The 20,530-nt window shown below is 43.8% G+C and overlaps 1 protein-coding gene and 1 long non-coding RNA gene across 2 annotated transcripts in view; both read right to left on the bottom strand.

The window, feature by feature from the left end:
• LOC149972481 (uncharacterized) overlaps positions 1 to 20,530 on the bottom strand; it is a 114,654-nt gene that overhangs the window by 46,606 nt on the left and 47,518 nt on the right. The gene's annotated exons all lie outside the window — the stretch shown is intronic.
• Positions 2,606 to 19,128, bottom strand: haao (3-hydroxyanthranilate 3,4-dioxygenase). Its single transcript, XM_021580281.3, has 10 exons — positions 18,843 to 19,128; positions 18,463 to 18,541; positions 17,424 to 17,507; positions 17,117 to 17,223; positions 15,534 to 15,623; positions 15,387 to 15,430; positions 4,343 to 4,488; positions 3,958 to 4,026; positions 3,708 to 3,790; positions 2,606 to 3,480 (listed from the first exon to the last, which is right to left on the bottom strand). The coding sequence occupies exons 1-10, from the start codon at positions 18,929 to 18,931 to the stop codon at positions 3,408 to 3,410; spliced, it is 864 nt and encodes a 287-aa protein (XP_021435956.3). The 5' UTR covers positions 18,932 to 19,128; the 3' UTR covers positions 2,606 to 3,407.

Here is a 20,530-nt window from a genome sequence, read left to right as displayed (position 1 = left end):
CAAGCGTTACACAGAGATGCTGGCTCATGTTAACTCCAATGCTTCCCACATTTGTGTAAAGTTGGCTGGATGTTCTTTCTTTTAGTAAAAATTCCCTGTCTTATGTCAGTTAGGATCACCACTTTATTTTAAGAACGTGAAATGTCAGAAAAATAGAGAGAATTATTTATTTCAGCTTTTATTTCTTTCATCACATTCCCAGTGGGTCAGAAGTTTGCATACACTCAATTAGTATTTGGTAGCATTGCCTTTAAATTGTTTAACTTGGGTCAAATGTTTCAGGTAGCCTTCCACAAGCTTCCGACAATAAGTTTAGAGAATGTTTGCCCATTCCTCCTGACAGAGCTGGTGTAACTGAGTCAGGTTTGTAGGCCTCCTTGCTTACACACGCTTGTTCAGTTCTGCCCACACATTTTCTATAGGATTGAGGTCAGGGCTTTGTGATGGCCACTCCAATACCTTGACTTTGTTGTCCTTAAGCCATTTTGCCACGACTTTGGAAGTATGCTTGGGCTCATTGTCCATTTGGAAGACCCATTTGCGACCAATCTTGATGTCCTGAAATGTTGCTTCAATATATCCACATAATTTTCCTCTCTCATGATGCCATCTATTTTGTGAAGTGCACCAGTCCCTCCTGCAGCAAAGCACCTACACAACATGATGCTGCCACCCCCATTCTTCACGGTAGGGATGTTGATTTTCGGCTTGCAAGCCTCCCCTTTCTCCTCCAAACATAATGATGGTCATTATGGCCAAACAGTTCTAATTTTGTTTCATCAGACTAGAGGACATTTCTCCAAACAGTATGATCTTTGTCCCCATGTGCAGTTGCAAACCGTGGTCTGGCTTTTTTTATGACGGTTTTGGAGCAGTGGCTTCTTCCTTGCTGAGTGGCCTTGCAGGTTATGTCGATATAGGACTCGTTTTACTGTGGATATAGATACTTTTGTATCTGTTTCCTCGAGCATCTTCACAAGGTCCTTTGCTGTTGTTCTCAGATAGATGGCATCATGGAAGGTGTTCCTGATTTGATTTGACTCTGTGCACTTATCACACATCATTGACTGTACTGTCCTTTGAACGGTCTGGACAGGTGCTAACATTTTTGATGGTGTGCGACAAGTGTTCATCTTGTCCTCTTGTGACAGAGGCTGATGAGAGTAACCCATCATCCCCTGTCCCCTCAATCCCGCCTCTATGTTTACGCCCTGCACGGCTGCCTGTGTGAGATGGGCTGTACCGCTTTATCTGACTGGTGGAAGACTTAGGACAGGAGGCTGGCAGGACACACCAGCCTTTGGGCCCACCCCATCTATGCCTTGGCCATCTTCTTCATGGAGGGCCAGCATGCCAGGCTGTTGGCCCAGCGCCAACTGTAGCACCAGCTGTAATTTACAAATATATATAGACCGCCACCCCTTGTCTTACCAGAAGCTGCTGTTCAATCTTACCGATACAGTGTATAACCCGCCAGCTGTATGTTATTCATGTCGTCGTTCAGCCACGACTCGGTGAAACATAAGATATTACAGTTTTTATTGTCCCGTTGGTAGGATATACATGCTTGTGGTTCGTCCACTTTATTGTCCAGCGATTGTATGTTGGCCAATAGTACCTACGGCAAGGCAGATTAGCCACTCGTGCCTGCCCTCACAAGGCACCCCGATCACCTTCTGTGATACGTCTGTCTCCTTCTCCTGCGAATGACGGGGATGAGGGCTTGTTCCGGTGTGTCTGGAGTAAATCCCTCTCGTCCGACTCGTTAAAGAAAAATTATTCATCCAGTTCAAGGTGATTAATCGCTGTTCTAGTGTCCAGAAGCTCTTCTCGATCAGAAGACACGGTAGCAGCAACTTTATTTACAAAATAAGCTAAAAACAATGCAAAAAAATGTCAGCCATCCCCTCCGGCGCCATCTTCAGCATGTGTAAATTTGTCAGTTATTGTGCACTCTGTCACAATCAGAAGAGAGTGCTCTGAAATCGGAGTAGATAGCCAGAGAGAATTTACCATCTACGTCTAGCAACAGTTGTCACAGTGACATCTGGAACAAACATTATTTTGAAATGGTTACTTGCATAGTGGAGTCTTTTGTTAAGACATGTAGCTATCTAGCTAAACAATGAACCATAATCCCAACTCATGACGTTTCTACCGTGCATGAATCAGGTTCAATGTTAGCTAGCTACCTTTTGCCTATAACTAGCAAAGCAAATGTCTCTGAGATACGAATAATATTATTACACATATCATACACGTAACATTAACTAGCGAGCTAGACAGCTAACGTTAGCAGGCTAGATAACACTACACTTTAACTGGAAATGAAATCAACTTTCTGACAAAATTTGAAATGTGTAATATCTGAAAATGTAGCTAGCTAGACTATCTTACCCATATACATGGATGGACGCTTCTCCCTCTCTGTCACGGATGTCATGGTTGCCCTTAGTTTGAAGATATAATCCCCTTAGCTATCGTACTCTAATTCCACTGATTTCAAAACTCGGTCCTCTAGAAAGTGGTGAGCAACACTTATGCAGTTCTACTACAGGATATCTTTAAATAAAAGCTGTGTTAGAATTTACAGATGGCATACACGTTTGTTATTAAGGCACATGAAAGTTTATATGTTCCAGAAGGCATTTCTGCCAAAAAAACGCATTTTGATTAAAAAAAGTTTACATTCAAATTGATCTCCTGTGAATTAGTGACGCGCAACATATAACTAGTTTCCTGAAACGAGTTACAAATGTACAATTCAGTTTCAATTAAATTCAGTTTCAAAATAATTCCGAAAGTATACTACAACTTAATCAAGTTTATTATTTAAATTACGTTTGTGAAGATGTTCTATTATAATTTGTTCTGAAAATAACAAATAGTTTTACTCCCTGTTTTACTCTACCTCTCCATATCTCTATATCATCGACTGCATCCTTATGAAATACATGTATCACTAGCCACTTTAACTATGCCACTTTGTTTACATACTCACCTCATGTATATACTGTACTCGACACCATCTACTGTATCCTGCCTATGCTGCTCTGTACCATCACTCATTCATATATCTTTCTGTACATATTCTTTATCCCCTTACACTGTGTATAAGACAGTAGTTTTGGTATTGTTAGTTAGATTACTTCATTGTCGGAACTGGAAGCACAAGCATTTCGCTACACTCGCATTAACATCTGCTAACCATGTGTATGTGACAAATCAAATTTGATTTGATTTGATTTGATTTGATATCTGATCTTTGAGTTCATTGCAGAGTTATTCTTCAACGTAATTTATGACAGGGTTATAATCATGCTCTCTGTAGCAAAAGAGCATACAATCTCTTTTGCTGACCCTCCTTTGTCCTTGTGTGTCACAGAAGAGAGTGGGGTCATCAGAGGTCATGCACGCTTTCTCTCTGGGTTCTGAGCAACAAACAGGGAAACGCTCCCCTCAGCCCGACTCCATTGGTACCTGCAGCATAGAAATCAGACAAATACAAAGTCAAACAGATTCCTCTATCGAACCACAAAATAACAGCATCTACTGTATCTGACAGACAGTTGCCTAACTTCTCTTTGTGTCGCTTGAATTCAACATTTTTCCTCAAAGGCCATTTCTTGGGGTCATTCACAAACACGCACACATCCCCTCAATCGTCTTTTTCCTTCTCTTATTATCATACTCATCATCCCACTCACTGGCTGTGTCCAGGAATGAGTAGACTGTCTCCTGTGGATAGAGGGAACTCTTGGCCATCCAGAGTCACATGGGAGGATCCCTCCTGATAGAGGAAGAGAGGGTGAGTGTGAGACAAAGTGCAAATAGACCGAGGGAAGCAGATAGATGCAAAGGAAGAGAGAGAAATAGCGCAAATCGAAATAAATACTGAAGGCATGATAACATGAAAGAAATGCAAATACTCTAATAGAGCAGTAATAGCAGACATACCTGCTGCCATATCCAGACATCAGTTTCTCGTTCACAAGCCTCTGTCTGCCCGGGCCCATACAGGAGGGTCTGTCACAGAGTAGTAGAAGAAACATCATTATAGTCACCATCACCATCATCCTCACCACCACCACCATCATCATCTATACACTCACTAAACTGATAAACCAATCCTAATTTAATTATAGCTCACTTCCCTCCTACTACAACAATGAGCAGCATAATCAACACACAAATGAGCCACATGTATTCAACTTTCAATATTAGCGAGTCATGAGTTTGAATCAGTGGGGCGCTCAGTCTAGACTGATCGCTTTGAAAGGTCTCAATCAATGTGAAAGGTCAGAAAAATAACTAAGTCATAATTGGGATATGTCAGGGTCACCTCTGTCTCAAACTGTCCCCCAAACATGTCTATGGGGCGTCCACTGGCCAGTGAGGGTTGCTGTTTGTCCACCCAGTCTCTAAAGTGGAAGGGGGTCATCACATGCATGGTGTTCATGGGGAAGGGAGGCTGTCTGAAGACTTCATCTAGACAAACAGAGGCAGGAATGCATCTCAGTGTGATACAACGATAGCACAAAAAAAAAATGATAACACATAGGACAGGGATGGGTGTAGCGGAAGAATCAGAATTAGTTAGTTAACATAGATAATTAAGACCTCTTATCTTCATAATATGCTTATATGATATGCTTGTTATGAGAATATATCCCTTTGGACTCTGGGTTTGGCAGTTGCACTTCCTCCCTCAGCTGGGGCTCAGTCACCTGAGGCCCAGAGAGGGGTGAAGTCAGGCTTGTCTTTCACATGTCTCTGGTGCTATGCAGAATATCAGAAAGAGAAGAGGACAGGAGGGAACATTGTCTTCATATGTAAACATGTTTTACATATTCTAAACCATGTAAAGTGATGGTGTGATTAACGGGAAACTAATTACTTGTCTCCACAATGTCTGTGCACCAGTCACTCCCTCCTTTGGTCTTGGGGGAGATAATGTCTGAGACAAGATGTGTGGGATAGTGTCTGGAACCATTGTATGTCATCTCTGATGTTGCACCTATCCTGGGGTAGGTGACCTAGAGGCTCACTCCCCTCAGTGAGCTCGTCAAGGCGTGTTGTCAAGAAGGGGTTTTGCATGAGATGGGAGTATCTGGAGTTGACTATTTATTTATGCCATAGAATTAATTGGTGTTTCTGTGCTATGAAGTACCGGGAACGGGATCGGAGCCTCGTCTTAGGAGCCAGACTGAACAATAAGAACAGTCAACATAGCAAATGCTATCTGGCTGCGGGATACTCCTTTCTCAAATATCAAGTTTCACCTTGTGAACCATTCCATACATCTGTTGTTTTTCATGAAGACTAAAAGGGTGTATCTTTTCTATAAAATACATTTGTATTCTTCGTATGTCAGAGCTACTCGCCACAACACTTGGATGTTTTGAGCCGACCAGCCTGATCATTATGGGAGCAATTACTCTATGCTTTCCTTATTAATAATATTTGATTAAAGTAATATCATTATTGGTAATTGACCTTGTCTCTCCTCATTATTGATTAGAATTTCCACAACATGGGCAACAGTTGGCAAACTTTTGTAGGCCTGCGGACCAATTTCACACACTCCAAAAATATACAGTACCAGTCAAAAGTTTGGACATCAAAACTATGAAATAACACATATGGAATCATATAGTAACCAAAAAAGTGGGCAAACATTTTATATTTGAGATTCTTCAAAGTAGCCACACATTGCCTTCATGACAGCTTTGCACACTCTTGGCATTCTCTCAACCAGTTTTTCCAATAGTCTTGAAGGAGTTCCCACATATGCTGAGCACTTGATGGCTGTTTTTCCTTCAATCTGCGGTCCAACTCATCCCAAACCATCTAAATTGGGTTGAGGTTGGGTGATTGTGAAGACCAGGTCATCTGATGCATCATTACATCATTATCCTTCTTAGTCAAATAGCCCTTGCACAGCCTGGAGGTGTGATGAGTCTTTGTCCTGTTGAAAAACAAATGATAGTCCCACTAAGCGCAAACCAGATGGGATGGTTAAGCGTGCCTTGAACTCTAAATAAATCACTGACCATGCTTCACAGTGGGAACCACACATGCAGAGATCATCTGTTCACCTACTCTGCATCTCACAAAGACACAGCGGTTGGAATCAAAAATCTCAAATGTGGACTCTTCAGAACAAAGGATAGATTTTGACCAGTCTAATGTGCATTATTCCAAGCAAGTCTCTGCTTCTTATTGGTGTCCTTTAGTTGTGGTTTCTTTGTAGCAATTCGACCATGAAGGTCTGATTCATGATTCACAGGCTCCTCTGAACAATTGATGTTGAGATCTGCCTGTTACTTCAACTCTGTTAAGAATTTATTTGGGCTGCAATTTCTGAGGATGGTAACTCCAATGAACTTATCCTCTAAACAGAGGTAACTCCGGCTCTTCCTTTCCTGTGGCAGTCCTCATGAGAGCCAGTTTCATCATAGCGCTTGATGGTTTTTGCGATTGCACTTGAAACTTTCTTGACATTTTCCGGATTGACTGACCTTCATGCAGTATTTTGACAAACGTGCCAAAAGTAAGCTGCCTGTTACTCAGGCCCAGAAGCTAGGATATGCAAGCATTGGATAAACAACACTCTGAAGTTTCTAAAACTGTTAAAATATTGTCTGTGGGTATAACAGAACTGATTTGGCAGGCGAAACCCCGAGGACAATCCATCCAGGGATTTTATTTTTGAGGTCATTGCAATTTCAATGCTTTTCTATGGGAAAGTCTATTATTTAGGACCCAGATTGCAGTTCTTATGGTTTCTACTAGATGTCAACAGTCTATATAAATTGTTTCATGATTGTTTTTTGAAAAATTAAGAAGTATTCGTATTCTTTCTAAGTGTCACTAAGAAGGACTCTAGTCTTTTGGCACGCGTGAATGAGTGCGCGTTCCTCGTTCTTTTTCTCCGATATTGAACACCGTATATTTCGTCTTACATTTTATTGATTATTTACATATTAGGGTACCTGAGGTTGGATTAGAAATGTTGTTTGAAATTTTTAGACGAAAACACTCCTGCGTTGTCTTGGCTGTGTGCTTCAGGACGTTGTCCAGTTGAAAGGTGAACCTCCACCCCAGTCTGAGGTCCTGGGCTCTCTGGAGCAGGTTTTCATGAAAGCTCTCTGTACTTTGCTCCGTTCATATTTCCCTCGATCCTGACAAGTCTTGTAGTCCCTGCCGCTGAATAACATCCCCACAGCATGATGCCGCCGCCACCACCATGCTTCACCATAGGGATTGTGCCAGATTTTTAATTTTTTAATAAATTAGCAAAAATTTCTGAAAACCTGTTTTCGCTTGGTCATTATGGGGTATAGTGTGTAGATTGTGTGTATTCCTTTTAGAATAAGGCTATTAACGTAACAAAATGTAGAAAAGGGAATGGGTCAGAATACTTTCCGATTGAACTGTATACAGTGCCTTGCGAAAGTATTCGGCACCCTTGAACTTTGCGACCTTTTGCCACATTTCAGGCTTCAAACATAAAGATTTAAAACTGTATTTTTTTGTGAAGAATCAACAACAAGTGGGACACAATCATGAAGTGGAACGACATTGGATATTGGATTTTTCAAACTTTTTTAACAAATCAAAAACTGAAAAATTGGGCGTGCAAAATTATTCAGCCCCCTTAAGTTAATACTTTGTAGCGCCACCTTTTGCTGCGATTACAGCTGTAAGTCGCTTGGGGTATGTCTCTATCAGTTTTGCACATCGAGAGACTGACATTTTTTTCCATTCCTCCTTGTAAAACAGCTCAAGCTCAGTGAGGTTGGATGGAGAGCATTTGTGAACAGCAGTTTTCAGTTCTTTCCACAGATTCTCGATTGGATTCAGGTCTGGACTTTGACTTGGCCATTCTAACACCTGGATATGTTTATTTTTGAACCATTCCATTGTAGATTTTGCTTTATGTTTTGGATCATTGTCTTGTTGGAAGACAAATCTCCTTCCCAGTCTCAGGTCTTTTGCAGACTCCATCAGGTTTTCTTCCAGAATGGTCCTGTATTTGGCTCCATCCATCTTCCCATCAATTTTAACCATCTTCCCTGTCCCTGCTGAAGAAAAGCAGGCCCAAACCATGATGCTGCCACCACCATGTTTGACAGTGGGGATGGTGTGTTCAGCTGTGTTGCTTTTACGCCAAACATAACGTTTTGCATTGTTGCCAAAAAGTTCCATTTTGGTTTCATCTGACCAGAGCACCTTCTTCCACATGTTTGGTGTGTCTCCCAGCTGGCTTGTGGCAAACTTTAAACAACACTTTTTATGGATATCTTTAAGAAATGGCTTTCTTGCCACTCTTCCATAAAGGCCAGATTTGTGCAATATACGACTGATTGTTGTCCTATGGACAGAGTCTCCCACCTCAGCTGTAGATCTCTGCAGTTCATCTAGAGTGATCATGGGCCTCTTGGCTGCATCTCTGATCAGTCTTCTCCTTGTATGAGCTGAAAGTTTAGAGGGACGGCCAGGTCTTGGTAGATTTGCAGTGGTCTGATACTCCTTCCATTTCAATATTATCGCTTGCACAGTGCTCCTTGGGATGTTTAAAGCTTGGGAAATCTTTTTGTATCCAAATCCGGCTTTAAACTTCTTCACAACAGTATCTCGGACCTGCCTGGTGTGTTCCTTGTTCTTCATGATGCTCTCTGCGCTTTTAACGGACCTCAGAGACTATCACAGTGCAGGTGCATTTATACGGAGACTTGATTACACACCGGTGGATTGTATTTATCATCATTAGTCATTTAGGTCAACATTGGATCATTCAGAGATCCTCACTGAACTTCTGGAGAGAGTTTGCTGCACTGAAAGTAAAGGGGCTGAATAATTTTGCACGCCCAATTTTTCAGTTTTTGATTTGTTTAAAAAAGTTTGAAATATCCAATAAATGTCGTTCCACTTCATGATTGTGTCCCACTTGTTGTTGATTCTTCACAAAACAATACAGTTTTATATCTTTATGTTTGAAGCCTGAAATGTGGCAAAAGGTCGCAAAGTTCAAGGGGGCCGAATACTTTCGCAAGGCACTGTATATACAGTATATATACACATTTCCTCACCATTTTAAATAAGCATGCCCTTATAAAAAAGGTAGAACTAAGAACAGATATAGCCCTTGGTTCACTCCAGACCTGACTGCCCTTGGCCAGCATAAAAACATCCTGTGGCTGACTGCAATAGCATCGAATAGTCCCTGCGATATGCAACTGTTCAGAGAAGTCAGAAACCATTACACACAGTCAGCTAACTTTTTCAAACAGAAATGTGCATCCTGTAGCTCTTGAAGTGTGCCAAAATGTTATGGCACACTTTAAAGTCCATGGAGAACAAGAGCACCTCCTCCCAGCTGCCCACTGCACTGAGGCTAGGTAACACGTTCACCACCGATAAATCCATGATAATCAAACATTTCAATAACCATTTCTCTACGGCTAGCCATGCTTTTCTCCTGGCTACCCCAACCCCGGCCATGAGCTCCGCTCCTCCCGCAGCTACTTGCCAGAGCCTCCCCAGCTTCTCCTTCACCCATATCCAGATAGCAGATGTTCTGAAAGAGCTGCAAAACCTGAACCCTTACAAATCAGCTGGGCAAGACAATCTGGACCCTCTCTTTCTAAAATGATTAGCCGCCATTGTTGCAACCCCTATTACCAGTCTGTTCAACCTCTCTTTCGCATCGTCCGAGATCCCTAAAGATTGGAAAGCTGCTGCGGTCATCATCAAAAAGCGTTGACACTCAAGACCCAAACTGTTATAGATCTATATCCATCCTGCCCTGCCTTTCTAAAGTCTTCGAAAGCCACGTTAATAAACAGATCAATGACCATTTCGAATCCCACCGTACCTTCTCCGCTGTGAAATCTGGTTTCCGAGCTGGTCATGGGTGCACCTCATCCACTTTCAAGGTACTAAACGATATCATAACCGCCACCGATAAAAGACAGTACTGTGCAGCCATCATTCATCGACCTGGACAAGACTTTCGACTCTGTCAATCACCGTATTCTTATCGGCAGACTCAATAGCCTTGGTTTCTCAAATGACTGCCTCGCCTGGTTCACCAACTACTTCTCTGATAGAGTTCAGTGTGTCAAATCGGAGTTGTCCGGACCTCTGGCAGTCTCTATGGGGGTGCCACAGGGTTTAATTCTCGGGCCGACTCTTTTCTCTGTATATATCAACGATGTCGTTCTTGCTGCGGGTAATTCCCTGATCCACCTCTACGGCACCATTCTCTATACATCTGCCCCTTCTTTGGACACTGTGTTAACTAACCTCCAAACTAGCTTCAATGCCATACAACACTCCTTCCGTGGCCTCCAACTGCTCTTTAACGCTAGTAAAACCAAATGCAGGCTTTTCAACCGATCGCTGCCCGCACCCGCCTGCCTGACTAGCATCACTACTCTGGACAGTTTTGACCTACAATACATGGACAACTACAAATACCTGGGTGTCTGACTAGACTGTAAACTCTCCTTCCAGACTCCTATCAAACATCTCCAATCCAAAATCAAATCTAGAATAGGCTTACTATTTCGCAACAAAGCCTCCTTCACTCACGCCACCAAACTTACCCTAGTAAAACTGACTATCATACCAATCCTCGACTTCGGTGAAGTCATCTATAAAATAGCTTACAATACTCTACTCAGCAAATTGGATGTAGTATATCACAGTGCCATCTGTTTTGTTACCAAAGCCCCTTATACCACCCACCACTGCGACCTGAATGCTCTAGTCAGCTGGCCCTCGCTACATATTTGTCGCCAGACCCATTGGCTCCAGGTCATCTATAAGTCTATGCTAGGTAAAGCTCCGTCTTATTTCAGCTCATTGGTCACGATAACAACACCCACCCATAGCACGCTCTCCAGCAGGTATATCTCACTGGTCATCCCGAAAGCCAACACCTCCTTTGGCCGCCTTTCCTTCCAGTTCTCTGCTGCCAGTGACTGGAACGAATTGCAAAAATTGCTGAAGCTGGAGACTTCCATTTCCCTCACTAACTTTAAACAGCAGCTATCTGAGCAGCTAAATGATCGCTGCAGCTGTACATAGTCCATCTGTAAATAGCCCACCCAATCTACCTAACTCATCCCCATATTGTTTTTATTTACTTTGCTGCTCTTTTGCACACCAGTATCACTACTTACACACCATCATCTGCTCATCATCATCTGCCCATCTATCACTCTGTCACGCCCTGGTCAAAGTATTTTGTGTTTATCTTCATTTATTTGGTCAGGCCAGGGTGTGGCATGGGTTTTTTTATGTGGTGTGTTAGTATTGGGATTGTAGCTTAGTGGGATGTTCTAGTTAAGTCTATGGCTGTCTGAAGTGGTTCTCAATCAGAGGCAGGTGTTTATCGTTGTCTCTGATTGGGAACCATATTTAGGCACCCATATTCTTTTAGTTTTTCGTGGGTGATTGTCCTTAGTGTCCTCTGTGTTGGTTTGCACCAGTTTAGGCTGTTTCGGTTTTCACATTACGTTTATTGTTTTTGTACAGTTCATGTTTCATCGTTGTTAAATAAACATGGATCGCAATAGCCACGCTGCATTTTGGTCCGACTCTACTTCAACCGAAGAAAGCCGTTACAGAATCACGCACCACAACAGGACCAAGCGGCGTGTTGACAGGCAGCAGCAGCAGGAGCTACGAAGTCTGGAGTTTAGGACTTGGGAGGAAATAGACAGGTGGGCGGTCGACCCAGGGAGAGTGCCGGAGCCCGCCTGGGATTCGATGGAGCAGTGCGCGGAAGGTTATCGGAGAATGGAGTTGGCGAATCAAGCACGGCGGCGCGGAAGAAAGCCCGAGAGTCAGCCCCAAAAATTTATTGGGGGGGGGGGGGGCTCAGGGAGAGTGTGGCAGAGTCAGGGTTCAGACCTGAGCAAACTCCCACTGTTTATCGTGAGGAGCCAAGGAGGAGACCAGAACCAGAGCCGGTGTTGGAGGTGAGCGAAGCAGAGACTGTGAAGGAGTCAATGGGGAAAGTGGAGGAGAGAGTTATGAGGGAGTTGCTAGTTTGGTGCTTTCGGTACGATATTCGTCCGACGGAGCGTGTCGGGGATTTGATGGCACCTGGGTCAGCGCTCCATACTCGTCCTGAGGTGCGTGTTAGTTGGCTGGTGAAGATTGTGCCAGCCTCACGCACTAGGCCTCCTGTGCACCTCCCTAGCCTTGCACGTCCTGTGCCAGCCCTGCTCTCAGGCTCTCCAGTACGCTTTCACGGTCCAGTCCATCCTGTGCCACCTCCACACACCAGTCCTCCGGTGGCAGCTCCCCGCACCAGGCTTCCTGTGCGTGTTCTCGGCCCAGTACCACCAGTGCCAGCACCACGCATCAGGCCTACAGTGCGCCTCGCCTGTCCAGCGCTGCCTGAGCCTTCCTCCTCTCCAGCGCTGCCGGAGTCTCCCGCCTATCTAGTGCTGTCAGAGCCTTCCTCCTCTACAGCGCTGCCGGAGTCTCCCGCCTGTTCAGCGCAGTTGGAGCCTTCCTCCTCTCCAGCGCTGCCAGAGTCTCCCGCCTGTTTAGCGCTGCCAGAGCCTTCTGTCTCTACAGCGCTGCCGGAGTCTCCAGTCTGCATGGAGCTGCCAGTCTGCATGGAGCTGCCAGTCTGCATGGAGCTGCCAGTCTGCATGGAGCTGCCAGTCTGCAAGGAGCTGCCAGTCTGCAAAGAGCTGCCAGTCTGCATAGAATTGCCAGTCTGCAAGGGGCCGCCAGAGCTGCCAGTCAGCATGGAGCAGCCAGAGCTGCCAGTCTGCAAGGAGCCGCCAGAGCTACCAGTCTGTATGGAGCAGCCAGAGCCGCCAGTCAGCATGGAGCAGCCAGAGCCGCCAGTCAGCATGGAGCAGCCAGAGCCGCCAGTCAGCATGGAGCAGCCAGAGCTGCCAGTCAGCATGGAGCAGCCAGAGCTGCCAGTCAGCATGGAGCAGCCAGAGCTGCCAGTCAGCCAGACTCTTCCAGATCTGCCAGTCAGCCAGACTCTTCCAGATCTGCCAGTCAACCAGACTCTTCCAGATCTGCCAGTCAACCAGACTCTTCCAGATCTGCCAGTCAACCAGACTCTTCCAGATCAACCAGTCAGCCAGGATCTGCCGGATCCAACTACCTGCCTGAGCTTCCTCTCAGTGCTGAGCTTCCTCTCAGTGCTGGGCTTCCTCTCAGTGCTGGGCTTCCCCCTCAGTGCTGAGCTTCCCCTCAGTGCTGAGCTTCCCCTCAGTGCTGAGCTACCCCTCAGTCCCGAGCTACCCCTCAGTCCCGAGCTACCCCTCAGTCCCGAGCTACCCCTCAGTCCCGAGCTACCCCTCAGTCCCGAGCTGCCCCTCAGTCCCGAGGGATTCTGGGTGAGGACTACTAGGCCATGGTCGGCGGCGAGGGTGGACTATCCTAGGACGCGAGGAGGAGGGACTAAGACATTGATAGAGTGGGGTCCACGTCCCGCGCCGGAGCCGCCACCATGGTCAGACGCCCACCCGGACCCTCCCTATTGTTTTGATGTGCGTCCGGGAGTCCGCACCTTTGGGGGGGGGGGGGGGGGGGGTTCTGTCACGCCCTGGTCAAAGCATTTTGTGTTTATCTTCATTTATTTGGTCAGGCCATAGTGTGGCATGGGTTTTTGTATGTGGTGTGTTGGTATTGGGATTGTAGTGTGTTTCCGATTGAACTGTATACAGTGCCTTGCGAAAGTATTCGGCCCCCTTGAACTTTGCGACCTTTTGCCACATTTCAGGCTTCAAACATAAAGATATAAAACTGTATTTTATTGTGAAGAATCAACAACAAGTGGGACACAATCATGAAGTGGAACGACATTTATTGGATATTTCAAACTTTTTTAACAAATCAAAAACTGAAAAATTGGGCGTGCAAAATTATTCAGCCCATTAACTTTCAGTGCAGCAAACTCTCTCCAGAAGTTCAGTGAGGATCTCTGAATGATCCAATGTTGACCTAAATGACTAATGATGATAAATACAATCCACCTGTGTGTAATCAAGTCTCCGTATAAATGCACCTGCACTGTGATAGTCTCAGAGATCCGTTAAAAGCCCAGAGAGCATCATGAAGCACAAGGAACACACCAGGCAGGTCCGAGATACTGTTGTGAAGAAGTTTAAAGCCGGATTTGGATACAAAAATATTTCCCAAGCTTTAAACATCCCAAGGAGCACTGTGCAAGCGATAATATTGAAATGGAAGGAGTATCAGACCACTGCAAATCTACCAAGACCTGGCGAGTTACGGTTTTGTCTCACCAGGGGTGATGGTCGGATTTGCGTTCATCGTCGAAGGAATGAGCGTTACACCGAGGCCTGTACTCTGGAGCGGAATCGATTTGGAGGTTGAGGGTCCGTCATTGTCTGGGGCGGTGTGTCACAGCATCATCGGATTGAGCTTGTTGTCATTGCAGGCAATCTCAACGCTGTGCGTTACAGGGAAGACATCCTCCTCCCTCTTGTGGTACCCATCCTGCAGGCTCATCCTGACATGACCCTCCAGCATGACAATGTCACCAGCCATATTGCTCGTTCTGTGTGTGATTCCTGCAAGACAGGAATGTCAGTGTTCTGTCATGGCCAGCGAAGAGCCCGCATCTCAAGCCCATTGAGCACATCTGGAACCTGTTGGATTGGAGGGTGAGGGATAGGTGCTTGGTGGAAGAGTGGAGTAACATCTCACAGCAAGAACTGGCAAATCTGGTTCTGTCCATGATGAGGAGATGCACTGCAGTACTTAATGCAGCTGGTGGCCACACCAGATACTATTGATCTTGACCCCCCTTTGTTCAGGGACACATTATTCAATTTCTGTTCATCACATGTCTGTGGAACTTGTTCAGTTTATGTCTCAGTTGTTGAGTCTTGTTATGTTCATACAAATATTTACATGTTAAGTTTGCTGAAAATAAACGCACAGTGTGAGGACGTTTCGTTTTTTTGCTGAGTTTATTTTTTAGATTATTTATTTATTTATTTTTTAATTTGGGGGAGGACTCAGTTGGGGTCTTAACTGAGTAGAATTGAGTAGAATTGCATGAAATGAGTTATAAAAATGCAAAATCTTCTCTCCCCCCATGGGGTACTCAGATCCACGAGCCACTGTGGCCGTTTATGATGAGTTACGTTTTTTTGTGGTCCCCTTCCCCATGAAAGTTGCCCAGGGCTCCCGGGAAGTGGTATACACCAGCACAGCAAAATATCTACAGACCCGACGTAAAACCACACAAAAATAAAAGGTGGGCAAATCAGGACATAATGCATTTTCAGTCAGGAGTGTGCCAAACTGATGTCAACCTATTGAAGCTCAACATTCCCATTGTGTAATTTTGTGAGATGGGGACTCACCTGGGTTTGGCTTGCCTGTTCTGTGCTGCTCCGACGCAAAGAACCTGAGAAACACAGCATCAGCTGAGTATAACACTGCTGAGCACTAATGTCCATTGGAAAGTGATATGTTTCATGCCAGACTAAAATCAATTATATAAGTCTCACTCTTGAATCAGTGGCACCAGCTGGGTCCCCAGGTTTTCACAGTTAAACCATCTCTCAAAAAGGATGTCTGAAGTGTTGTCCACATAGTACCTGAAACCAAAAAGAGCCATGCTTTCATACTCTTTCTCTCTCACCCCTCTCGCCCTCTTTCGTGCTCTCTCTTGTAAGGGGGTCAAGGAGAAGGGGACGTGAGGCACGCACAGTTGAAGTCAGAAGTTTACAAACACTCAGGTTGGAGTCATTAAAACGTGTTTTTCAACCACACCACACATTTCTTGTTAACAAACTATAGTTTTGACAAGTCGGTTAGGACATCTACTTTGTGCATGAGACAAGTCATTTTCCAACAATCGTTTACAGACAGATTATTTCACTTATAATTCACTGTATCACAATTCCAGTGGGTCAGAAGTTCACATGCACTAAGTTGACTGTGCCTTTAAACAGCTTGGGAAATTCCAGAAAATTATATCATGGCTTTAAGTTTCTGATAGGCTAATTGACATCATTTGAGTCAATTGGAGGTGTAACTGTTGATGAATTTAAAGGCCTACCTTCAAACCCAGTGCCTCTTTGCTTGACATCATGGGAAAATCAAAAGAAATCAGCCAAGGCCTCAGAAAATAATTTGTAGACCTCCGCGAGTTTGGTTCATCCTTTGGAGCAATGTCCAAATGGCTGAAGGTACCACGTTCATCTGTACAAACAATAGTATGCAAGTATAAACACCATGGGACCACGCAGCCGTCATACCGCTCAGGAAGGAGACGTGTTCTGTCTCCTGGAGATGAATGTACTTTGCTTCAAAAAGTGCAAATCAATCCCAGTACAACAGCAAAGTACCTTGTGAAGATGCTGAAGGAAACAGGTACAAAAGTATCTATATCCACAGTAAAATGAGTCCTATATTGACATAACTGCTCCAAAACCACCATAAAAAAAAGCCAGACTACTGTTAGCAACTGCACATGGGACAAAAAATGTACTTTTTGGAGAAATGTCCTCTGGTCTGATGAAACAAAAATAGAACTGTTTGACCATAATGTAGGAAAAAGGGGGACGCTTGCAAGCCGAAGAACACCATCCCAACCGTGAGGCACTGGGGTGGCAGCATCATGTTGTGGGGGTGCTTTGCTGCAGGAGGGACTAGTGCACTTCACAAAATAGATGGCCTCATGAGAAAGGAAAATGATGTGGATATATTAAAGCAACATCTCAAGACATCTGTCAGGAAGTTAAAGATTGGTCGCAAATGGGTCTTCCAAATGGACAATGACCCCAAGCATACTTCCAAAGTTGTGGCAAAATGGCTTAAGGACAACAAAGTCAATGCATTGGAGTGGCCATCTCAAGGCCCTGACCTCAATCCCATAGAACATTTGTATGCAGAACTGAAAAGTGTGGGTTAGGGTTAGACAGGGAATGTTTACTAGGATTAAATGTCAGGAATGGTGAAAAACGGAGTTTAAATGTATTTGGCTAAGGTGTATGTAAACTTCCGACTTCAACTGTAGCTGGATAAAGAATGTGTAAGACGAGTGAGACATACGTAAAGGATAAGATGACATGGTGGATGGTGGTACCTTAAACAGTCGGTCTCTGACTGAAGCCTCCTTCTCTCCACCACCAGCCCCACAGTGTTAGCCTGTCTCTGGGGGGAGTGGGCGATCCGAGCTGGAAGCAGAAACATCTGAGGACCACAGAAGGACACAGAAGGACACAGAAGGACACAGAAGGACACAGAAGGACACAGAAGGACACAGAAGGACATGGGGTGTGTATGACACAAACACTAATGTAACAAATCTGCATAGCTTGATATGGCACTGTCACTTATGTTAAACAGTGGGCTTAGTAAGAGAACCGTGGAATGATTGCCATTTCTCTCACCTCTCCCTCGCGGATACGCACATCCTTATGTTTGCCATTCTCAACCAACTTCAGACACATGTCCCCTTTCACCTGGTAAAAGAGCTGCACAAAAATAAGACAGGAAGAGGATATGACAGTGAAAAGTACGGACTAGAAAAGGTACAGATACAAGATATGGAGGATGTCTTCAGCTTCAAATCACAGCCAATAGTCCTCACTATGACATTAATGTGTTTATGCTGACCTCCAGTGGCTAGATTATGTTATTGAAAATGCAATTACAATCCTTTGCTTTGTGCTGTTATGTCACCCTTTACATAGTAAGAGATAAGGTTGTAGATGATTTGTGAAGCTTATATGTCGTACTTATGAAGACTTTATGTATGCTATATAAAGCCTTTATAAATTGTAGTTTGTTTAAAGTGGGACATTCTCGTGCTACCAAAGATTTAAAAAAAGAGAAACACATGAACAGGAATTTACTTTGGGCTTCAACTAGACAAATAGCCAGAGCAAATAGTGTTGACCAAAAGGTGACAGTGCAACATTCTTGTGGAATTTGTCCCTATGATGGTAGGAAGAACTGACTGAGTTTATGTGACAGTATGGAAATGGAACATTTAGACACAGAACAAAAAGACTAAACGACTGGGTCGCGTCTCTGGCAACTGAACCAATAGAACGAACGACCAGCCTGCTTGGGTAGCAACCTTAGATTTGTGTCGGGACTATATCTCGTGGAAAAAAACAACGTTTTTAATGAAAATATGTCAATCATAATTTGAATATGTTGGTGACCCATTGTATGAAAGTGATAATGCCCTCGAAGCCGGTGTTTGGAGGATATACTCAACTTTATCTCGGGCATTATCACAGAGGGCCAGGTGACTGCTAACTAAATAGCATGGTAGTGTCCTTGCATTTGTTGCTTACTTTCAGATAGGGACATTGCATGTCTACCTTAGGTTTTGAATACCATTTTCTGAACTATGAACGGTCACACAAACTCCACGGCATTTAGCCAATGTGATAGGTGAATAGTGGCATTTTCTCTCACCTCCTCCCCTTCCTCTATGTGGTAGTCCTTTCTGCTGTTGGGACCTCCAACAAACATGATGTTCAGCTGTGACAAATGCCTTGCGGAGAGAAATAATATAAGCATTCACTATGCTCAAAATGCATTATCTTTGTCAATCTTTGCCAACATAGTGTAAATTATTACTATTGGACTAGTAATAGATAGTCAGGGGGTAAACAGTACTTGTTACAGCTCAACATGATAATAACTAAATTACTACATTTGTGAAGCATCTATGATGTATGCTGTATAAAGCCTTTATAGTTCATTTGGTGATTCAGCACAAATCTAGCGACACCAGAGTGTTCAACTAAAACTGAAACTATGTGTGAATGAAACCAGCCCAGGCTGCTACTCACATGAGTTTATTGCACACCGGTGGCAAAAAAGCCTTCTCATTCTCTGCAATCCATTTGTCCACGTTCACAACAAGGGGTTTCCCACTCATTATTGCAAACCGATGTCAAAATTGTCACTGTGAAAATTGTGTGCTGAATCACTTAGTTCTGTGTGTTTTCTCTCCTGTTTCAGAGCCTGATTGAGTTGAAGTCCATTGGATAGCTAGGGGAGGAGTCCAGCATGACGGTGAAAGGTTGCTTACATTCCACAATAATTAAACTAGTGGGGTTGGGTGTGGGCGGTCATATAATAAAAAGAGGAAACACAGTAAAGTGATGAGGGGACGAGGAAGGGTGCACGCGTATGAGGAATCATGTGAGAATGAGCACAGCAGTCTCTGTAGCGTCATAGAATGAACATGAACAAACAATGCATTTGATTAAAAGATACAATGAAATAAGTTGTATTTTTGTTTTTATCATGTTTCATAAACATACAGTACCAGTCAAAAGTTTGGACACATCTACTCATTCCGAGATTTTTCTTTATTTTTTACTATTTTCTACATTGTAGGATAATCAAAACTGTGAAGTAACACATGTGGAATCATGTAGTAACCAAAAAAAATTTGAACAAACCAAATATATTTTATAGTTGAGATTCTTCAAAGTAGCCACCCTTTGCCTTGATGACAGCTTTGTACATGCTTGGCATTCTCTCAACCAGGTTCATGAGGAATGCATTCAAATTAACAGTTGTGCCTTGTTAAAAGTTAATTTGTGGAACTTATTTATTTAGTTTATTCGAGGTACCAGCCTGAGAAATTGCAGCCCAAAGAAATGCTTCACCGAGTTCAAGAAACAGACACATCTCAACAATAACTGTTCTGAGGAGACTGCATGAATCAGGCCTTCATGGTCGAATTGCTGCAAAGAAACCACTACTAAAGGACACCAATAATAATAAGAGACTTGCTTGGGCCAAGAAAGACGAGCAATGGACATTAGACCGGTGGAAATATGTCCTTTGGTCTGATGAGTCCAAATGTGATTTTTTTTTGGTTCCAACCGCCGTGTTTTTGTGAGACGCGGAGTAGGTGAATGGATTATCTCCGCAAGTGTGGTTCCCACCATAAAGCATGGAGGAGGAGGTGTGATGGTTTGGGGGTGCTTTGCTGGTGACGTTGTCAGTGATTTATTCAGCATTCTGCAGTGATATGCCATTCCACAAGGTTTGCACTTAGTGGGAATCTCATTTGTTTTTCAACAGGACAATGACCCAAAACACACCTACCTCCAGGCTGTGTAAGGGCTATTTGACCTAGAAGGAGAGTGATGGAATGCTGCATCAGATGACCTGGCCTACACAACAACCTGACCTCAACCCACTTGAGATGGTTATAGATGAGTTGGACATCAGAGAGAAGGAAAAGCAGCCAACAAATCTCAGCATATGTGGGAACTCCTTCAAGACTATTGGCAAAGCATTCCAGTTGACTACCTCATGAAGCTGGTTGAGAGAATGCCAAGAGGGTACAATACTATCATCAAGGGCACGGATGGCTACTTTGAAGAATATAAAATATGAAATATATTTTGATTTGTATAACACTTGTTTGGTTATTGCATGATTACATGTGTGTTATTTCATAATTTAATGTCTTCACTATTATTCTACAATCTAGAAAATAGTAAAAATAAAGAAAAAC

This window comes from Oncorhynchus mykiss, chromosome 23, assembly GCF_057628025.1.
Source record: "Oncorhynchus mykiss isolate SJ-2025 chromosome 23, ASM5762802v1, whole genome shotgun sequence".
Classification (NCBI taxonomy): Eukaryota; Metazoa; Chordata; class Actinopteri; order Salmoniformes; family Salmonidae; genus Oncorhynchus; species Oncorhynchus mykiss.
This window is presented reverse-complemented; position numbering and strand designations above follow the sequence as displayed.